We start from the raw sequence: 13,429 nt of genomic DNA, 5'->3' as shown, positions 1-13,429 counted from the left end.
GAGAATAGTGGTTCATGATCACGAGGACAGGGACGAAGGAACAAAGATGAATTTCCTGAGACGCAGGGCAAAAACCTAGTGAGATTGGATCGCTCCTGAGATCGCCCCCACGATCGCCACTCAGCGAATTACGCTAACCGTCACCCAAGGGACGGACGTGGCTATAGATGCCTTCCTACTCTTGTTGAAAGCGTTGCTACGAGATTTTCGGTGTGGCTATTGGATGGTACGGCTTCAGATGGGCGAGTTCCCAGACTCTCTGTGGTCTCAGAATGATGTGCCATGACAAGACAAGCAGCAGCTGCTTCCCTTCATCAAAAGAGAAAAAAAAAACAGCATCTGCTTTACCAACACAACCACGTGAATAGGGATATGTGAACAGCGCCTTTTTCAAATCCACGATTTTGTTTTCTTTCATGCGAGTGAAGTATCTCACCCGACACACGTGTAGAACAAATCCATACGTACATGTGTAATTTTTTCAGAATTTTTTGTCACTTCAAAAGTTCCAACTTTTTTAAAAAATATATAGGGCTCATGGAGTGCAATATCCAAAACGATTTCATTTTCATACAACATCCCATTATTAAATACAGTCTCAAAAGACAAAAAAATGTTGTTTCAAATAGATTCAATCCTTTTCTGTGACTGCATAATAGTAGAAAATATCAAGTTCCAGCCATTTAAGCTAAAACTCACAACACATTACAGGCGTCCTCAAAAAATAACATATCTTCCTCCTATGCCTCTTCGCAGGAAATAAAAATACGTCCTCATTCTAATGGGAGGTCCAAAAACCTCAACGCAAATGGAGATGCTAGCGAGTGTTGGGCATTGGCAAGATTGCCTGTATGGCAGGACACAGCCTACAAACTTCTGTAGTCAAGAACAGTAACTTCCTCGTCGGGGGCATCGAGATCATTATAGCTGCAACCCAACCAGGACCCGAGATGAGTTAACAAGACAGCAAAGGATTAAGATGGAGTGGAGTAGCATGATAAAATTCAAAAACCAAGACATACTATACAATAACATAAAACAATACTTGCCTATACAACAACATAAAAGAAATGTTATCATTAAACTTTAAGCCCCACAAGTATAGTGACATTGTATTTTATTACTAAATGCTACTAAAACATAAGTTGCTTTACATTGAAGGAAGTATCTAGAGCAAATAAATATAACGAGACAATTAAATTTAGCATCATCATAACTAACTACTAACCTTCGCAAACGACGAGGATCATGATGGAAAGATGGTGGCATGGCTATAATTGGTGCTGGGCCCCCGCCCATCATCGATCCAAGCACTCCTGAGTTGCCATGAGGTCCGCCATTTGGTTCGAATGGGGAAGGTCCTTGCTCTCTCAGCATATGCATGGCTATTTCTGGAGGTGCAGGAACAAATGGTCCCAATGGACTGAAAACAAAAGCACCCACACCATTTAGCAGGCTACAAAGTTCCTATTGAGGGTATATTGAAATTCATAGCTTTTCACGTACCCGGCACCGGGAACAGGCATCAATATCGGCGGAGCAGGGAATTCAGCCGAAAAAGGAGCATTGGAGCCTCTTCCACGGAAGGAATCAAACATCTGATTGTCAGGTCCATCACGGCTTGGAGAGCCATCACCTCTACCATGTCTGCCTCCATCTCTATCTGCCCTGTCATATTCTCTGCGATTGCCACGGTCATATCTCAGACGACTATCCATACCATTGTCAGATCTCCGCCTTGATTTGTCCTGCAAATCAGAAGTAGGATCATTTTATCAAGATTGTCCATTACATATTTCAATAGATGTTGATGCTGATGCAGTGTTGTTCTGTACACTAACTAGTAACAGAAAGGCAAGAGACATACAAAATATATCTTCAATAGAAGTAGGGTATTAGTGCAGACTAATTTAAACCACAGATTCAAGACCAAGCTTCAACCATAACTAAAACCACAAGAGTAGAGCAAATACATAAAACTTGCAAAAAGTATGCAGCACTTGCAGGTTATGCTATTTTATATTTTATTTAAGAATGCAAATGGAGTATGTGATTCTTACTGCTGCAGATTGCTGCATAACTGGTGTTCCACCTGGTGCATTAGGGTCACTGTTCACAAAGGAAAAACTTGATAAGTATTACCACCTAAAAAGAGATTGATGGTACTGTCCTACAGATTGAAATAGAAGATTGCAGGAACATACCTCATGTAATTTTGGGAATAAATATCCTCCCGGAGGTTTGAAGTAACTTCTAACACAATCTCAGGATGCTTGAGCCTCAAATGCTTGTAAACAAACTCGGGAGCATGGAAAAGTTTTGTACAGCCCTTGGCTCCACAGCCATATTTCCATCCATACTTCTCATCCCTTATTTTCCTGACATGAGGTTCAAGGACTTCAGCAGCTGCTGCATCAATTTTATCCTTGGCCGTTAATATAACCATGGGATCTTGACCCGTCAACCTTTCCTGCCAGTAAGTATCCAGCTTCTTCTCCCAATCAGCAGCATTGATATTAGTTGTACTAGGAGTCTTATTATCAGTTCTCACATGACGAAGGCCTTTTGCCTCGTTCGTCTCGGACATGCCATAGTAATCAACTCCATGAATACGCCATAAATATGTAAGAAGGGTGTCAAGGAGCTCAACACCTTCAAGGCCCTTGACAGTTGTTAAGCCTCGGACTATAACTATAGGGCCCATAGATCCCATATGTGATTTGTCTACATCCGACTTCTCATGATCACCACTTGACAAGACATTTCCCTGAATACCCTTCTCGGTGTCCAGCCTACGGACAAGACCTAGGGTTCGTTCTATGTCAGTTTGAATTCGTCGAGGTTCAGAGCTGACCGGATGAGCCTTCGGAGCAGCAGAAAGAGGATCTGTTTCTTTTGAAGAACCTCTGCTTTGTTTTCTTCTTTTGTCACCATCTGCATCATCCTCGGAGTTTCCATCATTGCCATTTTCTGATTTATTTGCTGCAGACGCAATTATTCCAGGGCCACTGTCCAGCAGAATATTAGTTATCAACACGAAATCCAAATGAGCATGATAACACAAACTGTAGGAAAGTTACTCACAGGTCCAGAGTTCCATTTTGCAAATCAAGAAAGAAGTCCTTAGCGACTACTTTACAGCGTTCATTCCTCCTGTGTAAGCAAATCGAAATAGACCAATATTAGCAAGACTAAACTAACGATGATGCAGAAGGAATTAAAATAAACCGTAAAAAAACTCTCTATGTAAAGAGATTTTACAACCAAAACACTTTCCAAGGTCAAGGGTATGACAAGGGTAAGAAGACCAACAGAGAAGTATTAACATGGTATGCAACTCCACCTTTCAATAACAGATAATAAGTTGGTTGGATGGTACTTGTCTTTCAACCTGCAGGTGAAAAAATTGAATTGGACAGTTAAGTAATTGGGCTATATGTATTCCTGCTGAGGAAAGTTAGCACATGGAATTACATCATTCTAAGCATACCAGTCCTCATTCTTGTGGAGATCAAAATAAGCACGTTTCTGGGTAGTGATGTACTCCGTCTTGTACTCTTGGTACCTTATTAACAAGCATAATAGTAAGTAAGAAAAAAGAAGATGGCACCAGAGATATAATTGAAAATATTCTTTCGCTAATGACAGTAATGATTACCTGCTCTCAGCTTCAGCTGGTGATACATCATCCTCAAGAACTTGAATGAACTGTTTGTAGGTCATTAAGCCTTCCCTGGTAAGATGCATAATCATATAAGAATAGAGAAATATGCCATCAGAAACACACAAAGCTATGCTCCAATCTTCTATTTGAAACGTTAGAATGGATAGGTCCTGAAACTTGAGGAGAAAAGGTGCCTAAAGCTACTGAGGAATGACCCAAATAGAAATCTGATACATAGATACGAGTAAGCTTAAACTACAATAGGAGTCTTCTCAGATTTGTTCAATTTTGAGGGGGGGGAGGGGAGGATGGCTAGGACATCAAATCAAGCAACTCTGTTTTCAGACGCATGCTTGCCAGAAAAGTTCGGAAAAAGAAAGGAATTGCATTCTGCTGCAAATATAATATCTAACATGTGTTCTTGGCGTGCATCAACATAGCATAGAATTCATGTGAAGTCTCCACATTTGTGTTTTATTACATACTCCTACTTACATAAAATTGCTGCTCGGTAGAATGTTCAATTCAGATTGGTCAACAAAGTATCTTGAAGAGATACAATTTGTTCTCAAAGACGAAAGAAAACCAAAAAAGAATTATGTTACCGACTTGCAAACATATACTCCCTCCGTTCACAAATATAAGATGTTTTGGATATTTCCATATGGACCACATACGGACTGAAATGAGTGAACAAACACACTAAAACATGTCTATATGCATCCAATTCAGAAAAAAAGTTGGAACATCTTATATTTGTGAACGGAGTGAGTATTATACAATAGTAACCTGTTCCAACTTCCCATGATCCTGCCAAAATACTTCACATATCTGATAAACATATTAAACAAGATCTTTTCTGATAGAACTACCAATATACAAACATCTTTAGCAGGCAAAAAAGAACTTTAGGACAAATCATGAATCAGACATAAGGAAAAAGGCAAAGGGGTGAGACATTTTCATATTTCCAAGGGATGCAATCGTTTCATTTGTATGTAAAAAAATTCCAGCTCATGTCTTGAAATTGTTTTATTTGGGTATAACAAACTTATGTAATTCCATTAGATGGCAATTTAAGAACTACAGGGAGCAAAGTTGTGGGACACAGCAACACAATTTAGTTTCTCCTTCTATAGATCTCAACTCCAACAATCAAATCAAAAAAACTGACCCACAGGTTTGTTGATGCATCAACATACAATAGCACAAAAAGAATCGACAGAATATTGAACTGATAAGTTAAAGTTAGACCATGTAGACATATAGCACTTATACCAGTACATAATAGACTTGGACCATCTAACCTTCTAATGCCCTCAACTATCAAGAATTCTGATTTCCACATCCACATATTCAAATTTCTATGTACTCCATAAGGTGTCATGTGTTCTTGAGATATCACGGATGGTATCATGCTATAACAATTAACAAGTACAATTGCAAAATATGGTGCCAAAACATGACTTTTGTTCTGCACATAAAAAAAACTAAATTACTAATTGATGCAGTTTGAATGACACACTATTCACCACGCTAACTTGACCAAATTGCTCTTCCTTGTACATGACATAATGTATATAATTTATATCCATCAACCTTTAAGAATGACTTTTTGTAGTGGTAAAATGCATGTTCACACCAGGTTGAAAAATATATGATTTAACTCGACTACTCCAAACAAAATGGGCCATCCATTCATGTCCCTCTTCTGAACAAGTACCAACGAATAAAGGAACTTATTGCAGATATGATTAAAATGGCAAAGATGAATATGTTAAAAAAAGGATTAGTGTAAACCGTGTAGCATGAATATCTATGCAAATATGCAAGAAAACTAAAGTAGTACACGACTACATATATCTCAAGGTTTTTACGTGGAATTTTTAATGTAGATTTGTGCTCAATATAGTAGCATGCACATCAAAATAGTGGACTATAACATGCAAACAATAAAATAATCAGCAAAGTTGGCCTCATGTTTATTATCTTGAGATAAATAACTGAGAAATAATTCAAATAAAGTCAATGCCCAAACTGCCTGTTGTTAACAGATAAAGAATATTCTCATAAGATTCTCCATTCGACTGCATCCAAAACATACACCAATCCTGCCTTCGAGAGTTTAGCTGCTAGATTACTGGGAGGAGGCCTTTTGTGGTGGTGGTAGTAGTGCTGACTGTAAAAAGAGCACAAGGCTTGCTGGTGGCTAATAAGAGTAATGAGGAATCAAGGATCCAACGTGCATAGAGCCAAGGATCAGTTTGCTTTCGAACATCAAATATGGAGAATTTCTGAGAAGATTCTCTATCTGTTAACTGCGGCTAAGAGCATAGTAGAAGACTTAATTTGCATATTATTTTACAACACTGACGATTCCTGCATGTGCCCAGGAGGAAAAATAAGAGTGTCCAGAAACCCAAAAGACTAACCATAACAAGGAAATAAACATGTAGATGTAGGTAATTATAAACATATATACCTTTGGGTATTCCCAGGACCATCATTCGGTGCCCCAAATCTAGAATCAGGCCAATCTGGATATCACAATTGAGTTGTCGTCAGATTTTTCACTGAAAGAACAAGGAGTCTTTTCTAAAGGTAAAAAGAAACGATGAATTGTGATAACAAATTGGTAGATAGATATGGTCAGGTGGTCAAATTTCGAACTGCAAGTCTGCAACTAAGAGCATCCCTAGGATGAGAGCTAATGGTGCAACCGAGCATTCATAAACTGTTCCCACCGATGGTTTGATGTTGCGTATACTTACTTTTGGAGACTGATTGATAGGATTGAATTCTCAATGAAGAAGGGCAAAATCCTCACCTGAAGCACGATGCCTGTGGTGCCGGTCATCGTCGTACCCACCTCTGCCTCCGCCACGGTCGTACCTGCAGAAGCAACACCATGAAACCTTACAAGTTACGACCGGAGCTAATCAGGCATCCAGTACGAAAAGCTCGATCAGCGACCGAGCTGAGGACGCCCAGAGTCCCACACCCCCTGGGTGCGTTATCCGTACCGTGGTGGGGGGCTGCCGCGGCCTCCTCGGCGGTCGTACCCGTCGTCCCGCCTGGACCGCTTGAAGGGCGGCGACGGGGACCTCCTGGACGGCGGCGAGTGTCGGCGGCGCGGCGGGGGGCTGCGCGAGCCGCGGCGGTCGCGGTCGCGGATGCGCTCGGGGCGCGAGGAGCCGATGGGCGGCGGCGGCGGCAGGGAGGGCCGCGGGGGCGAGCGGCTCCGCTTGCGGGTGGGCGGGGGCCCGCCGGGCGGCGGCGGCGGGGGCGGGGGCAGCGGCACGGGGCGGTCCTCGGGGCTGGGGCTGTCGGGCGGCGGAGGCAGCGGGCGGGGCGCCCCGGGGCTGGGGTCTACGACGTCCGCCATGGGAGGGGCGCTTGGCGGCGGGGCAGCTAGGGTTTGCAAAGCCGAGGAGGAGTGGAGCGGCTGGCGATGGAGCCGAGGGAGGCCGAGATAGGTACTAGGCCGCGGCGCACGAGAGATGGCAACTAACGGGTAGGGTCGGGTCGCGTCGGGCTCGAATCGCGAACGGGTTCGGATCTTACTTCTTTTGGTATTGTTTTTTTTTTTTTTGCGGCTCGTTTTGGTGTCACAAAATGTCTTAGTGCCTCTATTAGTGTCACCAAAATGTCTTATATTATATTTTGATATACGGAATAGCAGTTTTTTTCTGCGCGTGCTATGTGTCCGCCTGCTGATCTTTTTAAAAGATTGGCTGGCTCGCGAGCTGTCAGATCCGACGCTCCACCATTGCAACGCAGTTCTTACAGACTTTTTTGAAGTAGATGTCTTGTTGCAATTTTTTTCGTTTTCATCCTTTTACAACATAGTTGATGGTAGTGGAAAAACTTCCGCAACATTGGTGATGAAAATTCGAGTGGAATCGTGAGGAGCGGGGAACATGTGTGGTACGAGCGAGACGACGGACGGAAGCTAAGAAATCAGTCGATTGAGGAGAATCGTTTCCTTTTTTGCAGCAATTTTATTCTTCTTTTCTATAAGTTGCTATGTGTGTCTGAAGAAATTGCCATTATTCTCTCACAACGTAAATTGTTAAGGAAAAACGTTCGCAATCGCCACCCTTTTCTCGGTTGACGTTCCTCATATAAGAGGGTCCTTTCTTTTCATGCTCTTTGTGGATGCCCATTAGCAGTAGCCTTGTGGCAGTCAATGGCGAGGCAATGGAATATTCCGGACGTCCGGCGTCTAGTGCACACAGGGCTGGAGTGGTTCCTTCATGTGCTCGCTGACTTGTTCGAAGAGGAACGGATGTATACGCTCATGACTCTATGGCGATGTTGGCATGTCAGGAATGAGATTGTCCACGATAAACGACCCATTTTGTGGAAGCCTCAACTAGGTTGCTAACTAGCTACATCAACTTTCTTCTAGCCATTGAGGCGAATCCCCAAGGTGATCATGTCAAAGGGAAGATGGTGGCTGTGCCCCCAGCTCAGAAGGAAAAAACTATCACATGTGCAGCAGGAGAAGCCGCGACATCTGGGTGGCGGGGCGATGCTTAACATCGATGGTTCATTGAACATATAAACCCTTCTAGGCAACCCGCCATTCTGGAGGCCTTGCGCGCGCTGAGCTTCGTCGTCCGTTCAATCTTTTACTGTTCATCGATTTTGTCTGCTGGCGTTTGGTCAACCGTTGGTCCTTCTGTACATCAGCAGCAGCTTCATAGGTCAGTGACGGGTGGGGCTCGTTGGCTGTGGGGTCGAGAGAATTAGGTGGTTTTGCTTCGATTTTGCGTACTGAGGGAATTTTACTGCAGTGGGGACGACGAGAACGTGGGGTACCCTATCAGCCAAATCCCTCGTGCTCCTCGAGCCCCGCGTCCATCCTCCTCCCCCGCTTTCCACTCCCCACCCTCCCCCACACAGCCGCCGCCTCTTCCCTTCCCTCCTCATCTCGAGCCCTTCCCAGCCGACGGAGGAGCCCCCATCCCAATCCCGCGTCGGAGTTCAGAGGCAGGGGAGGTGTGGATCGATGATGGTGTAGCAAAGAAGAGGATGGGAGATCGAGGAGGGAGCGAGCCGTTGCAGAGGAGATGGGAGAAGGGGGTGCGCGGTGGTGAGGCATCGGCACCGGAGAAGCAGATCCGCGGTGCGCGGTGAAGCGGGATAGGTGACGCCGGCCGGCGCTCGCGGGTACGTCCTGCGGGATGAGGCCGCAGCTCCAGTCTTCTCCCCGCGGTGGTCCACGGCGCTATCACTGTCGTCCTCAGCAGGAGGAGCGCGGGACGCAGAGGCGGCCGGCTCCGTCCTGCTCTTGTGCCGCCGTACCTCTGCCTTTCTCGTCCGCCGCGCCTCAGGCTAGCAGGTGGACGGCGCGGAGAGCTCTCGTCACAAGACACAAGAGGATGGCTCTCGCGGACGCCGCGCTCTGCTCCTCTCGCCTCTGCCGCGCTCTGCTCCGGCTCGTCCCCGCCGCGCTCTGCTCTGGCTTGTCGTCACCGTGCTCTGCTCCGGCTTGCCACCGAAAAGGTTGTGCTTTCGGTCCAAGGAGCTGATGGGTCGCCGGATCCGTCGGCCACCCCATGGACTTCGCCTGGAACGCGGGCTGGGAGGCGGCGCCGCCAGCCTGCAACGCCAACCCCGACCCCGACCAACCCGGCGCCGCAGAAGGTGGAGGCGGAGTCCATGATGCTTGTCTCCGGGCCGCGCGTCGCCGTCTCCGGGCTGAGGCGAGCCGACTGCCGCGCAGGTCGTGCTCTCCGCCATGTCAAGTTACCGTCCTTCGCTGGTCTTGCCGTGGATTAGGCTGTTGCGGTCCATGAGTTGACAAGTGGATTCATAAGGTCGGATTGATAAGAATCTGGATAGGAATCCTTGAGTTGGCTCGGTTTGATAAGCACTGGGAATGGTGCAGCCCCCAAATCCTTGAGTTGGTTCAGAGTTAGCCTTGGCTGCTCCCCTGCTTGAAAATGGCCCTGATTTAGGTTTAGAGTTAACCTTTCTTAGGCTATTTCACACGCTATGACTGAAGTTTTTGTTCCCTGCTAAAAAGCCTTCATTTTTGTTCCCTCCGATCAGGTTCATTTTTGTGTACTGCTCCCTGCGAAGAAACCTTCATCTTATACTGCTCCCTGTTCTTATTACCCTTTCAGTGCCTGCTCTCATGAAGATGAATGTGTCATGTTCGTCAATGCCGGTGGGTATATCTGAAAAAACTGCAAAGGAAGCAGAAGACAATGTGCTCCCGAGAGAGATGGTAAGCAGTGCCATCAATCTTGACAATTAATTTGCTAGAATTATCGCAAGACTTGTCAAAACTGAAAATTTTGACTGCATCGGGTAAGATTGACTGAAGAAAGCAACTAAAACTTCAGAGAATATATTGTTGTTTATATAAACTGAATACTGGTGTACTGTCAATATTCAGTAGCAGAAATTAAACTTCTGAGTATATTGTACTGTCAATATTCAGAAGTAGAAATTCAGTGGTGTACCACTAAAACTGTGATGGTTCCTCTTTGCTGTGCAATATTAACATCAGATTATCCAATGTTCCATATTTCAGCACAATATTCAATACTCTTATGTCCTGCACAATGCACCGCACAAGGTCCCTGCTCCCTTCCCTGCTGCAGGTAGCACCCTCCCTTTTGTTCAGTTTCAGTATGCAAGCGAACATGTGCAGTTCATGTGCACTGATTCTCAAAACTGAAGCATTTACATGGCCATGTTGGTTTCTTCAGTGAGGAGACGAGAGAGGAGATTGCTGGATCTGGAAATGGAGGTCAGCACCACCTACAGGACAAGAGCGCCGCTCCTCTCCGACTCTTCAAGTCTCTCATGCTCTGCTCTTTGCTCTGGCTGAATTAGAAGGTTAGGTGTGACAAAAAAACTGAAACTTTATCTCCTAATATCCCTCCATTTTTGCAAAATCAAATTTGTGTCAGCTATGTGACCAATGATCATACACTTGTTTCGAATAATCATACGCTTATCAATTTCCACGGACAGGTTAATGGTGTATACCTGCTTCTGACCTGCCATGCAGAGACTCTGTTATCTCTTGAATTTATCCACTGCCAACTTTATCCTGCAGTCATGGATAAAGTTTGCATTAGTCTTTGCCAACCAGGTTCCCAAAACTACAAGTTTCTGTCCTTTTATTCTGCCTTGGTCCTAATGTTATTTTTTCTGCCATATGTTAATTTTGTTGTCATATGTAGGCCAACAGATAACTTGTGTATGTTCATCTAGCTGCAAAAGAAACTTATGACTTGTGTCGTCAGTAAAAAAAAAAAGTAGATAGTTGAAAGGACCAGGCACTGCCATTTGCTTGCTGTGTTATACTCTCAATGAATCTTAATTATTTCTGATATGTTTCAGTTATTTTATTTTAACAAATGACAAGACTAATCTGTCATTCACCATGTTTTTGCAGCTAGCATTAAAAGCTGATGTGTTTTATAAAGAGTGACAAATATGACTATTTGGGGAAACCATTCAACAACTCAGGTGAAGATATGATTACAAACATGGCTACTCTGTTGGTAGTGCTTTGGAGTACTGATTTGATGATTTCCACTTGAGTAGGTTCCTAATTTCTTGAATGCCAAAATTAATGGGAGGCCAGTAAAAGAAGTCATCAAAGATACAAAGTGGCTAGAAGAGGATTTTCCTATAACTGTTCAAAAGGTACACAATTCCTGATTGATTGGGACAACTAAGAGAATATTGTGTACTGATTGATTGATTGATTTCTTGAATATTTTGTATTGGCTTGAGGTCATGCAGCTGCTCTCGTTGCTTACGCAGGTACATGGAGAAGGTGGTGGTGCCGCCGAGGCTGTTGCTCCCGGTGTTAGAGAGGGCGTCACTGACCGATGCCGCCGGCTTGCCCGAGGTGGCCTGCACGTCTTCATGACCAGCCATCTCCCCAGGTGAATCCCTTCCCTTTAGGAAAATCTATCTAGCTAATTTGTTTGTTAGGATTGCAGAACGTGAATCTTCCTTAGTCATCACCAAATTGACATGCTCTGACCAACTAAAAAACAACAAAGTATTGAATGGTGCTACTCGAATGGAGTATGAAATGATTTAGTAATCACTTGTATGCAAAAAGAGGTGCACAATTTGGTGTTGTGAGAATTGAACTGGAACGGAATTTTCATGCCTATGTTTTTTTCCATGTCGACCTATCTCCAGTCGTATGCAGATCCACAGTGGATCAAGCGGAATTGGCACATTTGCTATACAGATTGCAAAGCGCCTTGGAATCAAGGTTTTTGTCACTGCAGGTTTATTGGTTCAGATAGATACAATATATATGGTACAAAGTTGTTTTCCGGAAGCAACTCTGTTATGCCGCTCTAGAAAGCCAAAGAGAAACTAACCGCTTGCGACGTTTAAGGTGTGGATATATGCAGAAACTACAAAACCTTTGTAGCACGTATCGAAGAAGAAACTAATGGAAATGGTATTATCCTGCCATCCTCTTGTGACGCTTGATGCCCTGATGCAAAAGTAAAATAAAATTATTTGGCTTTACCAAGTTATACCCGTCAATTTCATATACATTCTAACTGTAATATGTGGAATATCTCTACAAGACCTTGATGTCATTCTGGACAACGTAGGCAGATCTTATCTCCAAGGCACTCTGGATAGCTTAGCAGTTGATGGTAGACTTTTCATCGTTGGTTTGATGTGAGGCGCTGTAATTGAAGTGAACTTGCAGGCGATGCTTGCCCGAAGACCGACTGTACAAGGTTGTATCGATCTATCTATATACAACCATGCCTCTTTCAGTTTTATGTGTTTTTTTCCTGATAACACATCTTACTCTCAGAACACAATGCTCATAGGACTGTTGATGCTTTTCTGCTGTTAGAATTTCGTGCTTTGTTTTTCGGCAACTGATTATGCAGTGCTATGATGTAGCTTTGTGTCTTCTAAATTATTTTTTACTCACAAATAATTTATTAGACAACGGAAGAGCTAAATGCGTACTTTTGTGTAGACTTACCTCCATTCACCTGATTTCTATTTCAGCATCTCGCACAATGTATTCAGAGAGATGCTGCCACTAGTGATACATCTGTGCAAAGCCAGATCCAGAATGAGTCGACAGAGTTGGGAGTAGCGATACAACATCTGGGGGCTATGCTTTTTGAGCTTGGACGGACAATGATGGCGCTTAGAATGGGGCCATCTCCTGTATGCATTTTTCTACTATGTCACTATCACACAAGTGATTCACAAGGTTTAAGTATTCTTATAGCTTTTTTATTTTGTAGACTAATGTTTTTGTAAATGCTGGGCATGCTGCTTATACAAACCCCACTGGACCAAGTCCAATCATGGTTCAGGCTACCTGTATAGCTTTGCTTTCCTATCATGAACTGCTGACAACTTTGTTTTGGGCTATCATGCTAGCATGCACTGTAACATATATCACTATGTATTAACATGCTACCTAAGTATCTATTTCTTTATACATTAAGGATCTTATTATCAGTCCTTAAACAAATTTTACGTGCATGATTTGAATGCTTGGTTTGCTGTCGCCCTTTGCACCATCGGTGCAACGGGTGGTTAGCTGCTTTTTTATGTGTGAGAATGTTAGGAATGTTTCTATATGTGCCCACATTTATTTGGTGTGCCTGCTATGTTTCACTTTCACTGCTCTTTGTTGAATAAATTGAGAAATTCTTGATTCTTTTTATGTTATTTCTTTACATGAAGGATCCAGATTAAAATCTAATGTGTTATTCTTGCTGGCTTAGT

At 43.7% G+C, this 13,429-nt stretch overlaps 2 protein-coding genes across 24 annotated transcripts; one reads left to right on the top strand and one right to left on the bottom strand.

Moving 5' to 3' along the window:
- Positions 1–543: 543 nt before the first annotated feature.
- LOC109778590 (serrate RNA effector molecule) lies at positions 544–7,093 on the bottom strand. Its single transcript, XM_045231534.2, has 12 exons — positions 6,688–7,093; positions 6,492–6,556; positions 6,147–6,201; positions 3,659–3,733; positions 3,491–3,565; positions 3,344–3,391; positions 3,085–3,153; positions 2,205–3,008; positions 2,061–2,109; positions 1,507–1,748; positions 1,229–1,423; positions 544–927 (listed from the first exon to the last, which is right to left on the bottom strand). Exons 1-12 carry the CDS (start codon positions 7,047–7,049, stop codon positions 867–869), a joined length of 2,100 nt encoding a protein of 699 aa, XP_045087469.2. The 5' UTR covers positions 7,050–7,093; the 3' UTR covers positions 544–866.
- A 1,351-nt stretch (positions 7,094–8,444) lies between these two features.
- On the top strand, positions 8,445–13,172 carry LOC141027744 (uncharacterized). 23 transcript variants are annotated; one of them, XM_073505087.1, is made up of 9 exons: positions 8,465–9,395; positions 9,799–9,902; positions 10,212–10,281; positions 10,390–10,519; positions 11,085–11,158; positions 11,237–11,338; positions 11,459–12,119; positions 12,284–12,411; positions 12,695–13,172. In XM_073505087.1, exons 1-4 carry the CDS (start codon positions 9,332–9,334, stop codon positions 10,509–10,511), a joined length of 360 nt encoding a protein of 119 aa, XP_073361188.1. In that variant the 5' UTR covers positions 8,465–9,331; the 3' UTR covers positions 10,512–10,519; positions 11,085–11,158; positions 11,237–11,338; positions 11,459–12,119; positions 12,284–12,411; positions 12,695–13,172. The 23 variants fall into 23 exon arrangements, with proteins under 23 accessions (XP_073361189.1, XP_073361183.1, XP_073361173.1 ...); XM_073505089.1 differs by lacking the exon at positions 12,284–12,411 and adding an exon at positions 10,658–10,778 and having other exon boundaries at positions 8,482–9,395; positions 11,459–11,583; XM_073505076.1 differs by adding an exon at positions 10,658–10,778 and having other exon boundaries at positions 8,482–9,395; positions 11,459–12,411.
- Positions 13,173–13,429: the final 257 nt, after the last annotated feature.

This window comes from Aegilops tauschii, chromosome 7 (assembly GCF_002575655.3).
Source record: "Aegilops tauschii subsp. strangulata cultivar AL8/78 chromosome 7, Aet v6.0, whole genome shotgun sequence".
NCBI lineage: Eukaryota > Viridiplantae > Streptophyta > Magnoliopsida > Poales > Poaceae > Aegilops > Aegilops tauschii.
Note: the sequence above shows the minus strand (reverse complement) of the source record. Positions and strands in the feature narration are given on the sequence as shown.

Coding starts and splice junctions, on each gene's coding strand:
- LOC109778590 (XM_045231534.2), bottom strand. CDS start 7,049: ATGGCGGACGTCGTAGACCCCAGCCCCGGGGCGCCCCGCCCGCTGCCT. Junction 3,734..6,146: donor GGTCCTGGGAATACCCAAAG/GTATATATGTTT, acceptor GCATCTTACCAG/GGAAGGCTTAATGACCTACA. Junction 1,424..1,506: donor ATGCCTGTTCCCGGTGCCGG/GTACGTGAAAAG, acceptor TTTTGTTTTCAG/TCCATTGGGACCATTTGTTC.
- LOC141027744 (XM_073505082.1), top strand. CDS start 9,332: ATGATGCTTGTCTCCGGGCCGCGCGTCGCCGTCTCCGGGCTGAGGCGA. Junction 9,903..10,211: donor ATGTGCTCCCGAGAGAGATG/GTAAGCAGTGCC, acceptor TCCATATTTCAG/CACAATATTCAATACTCTTA. Junction 10,282..10,389: donor TGCTCCCTTCCCTGCTGCAG/GTAGCACCCTCC, acceptor TGGTTTCTTCAG/TGAGGAGACGAGAGAGGAGA.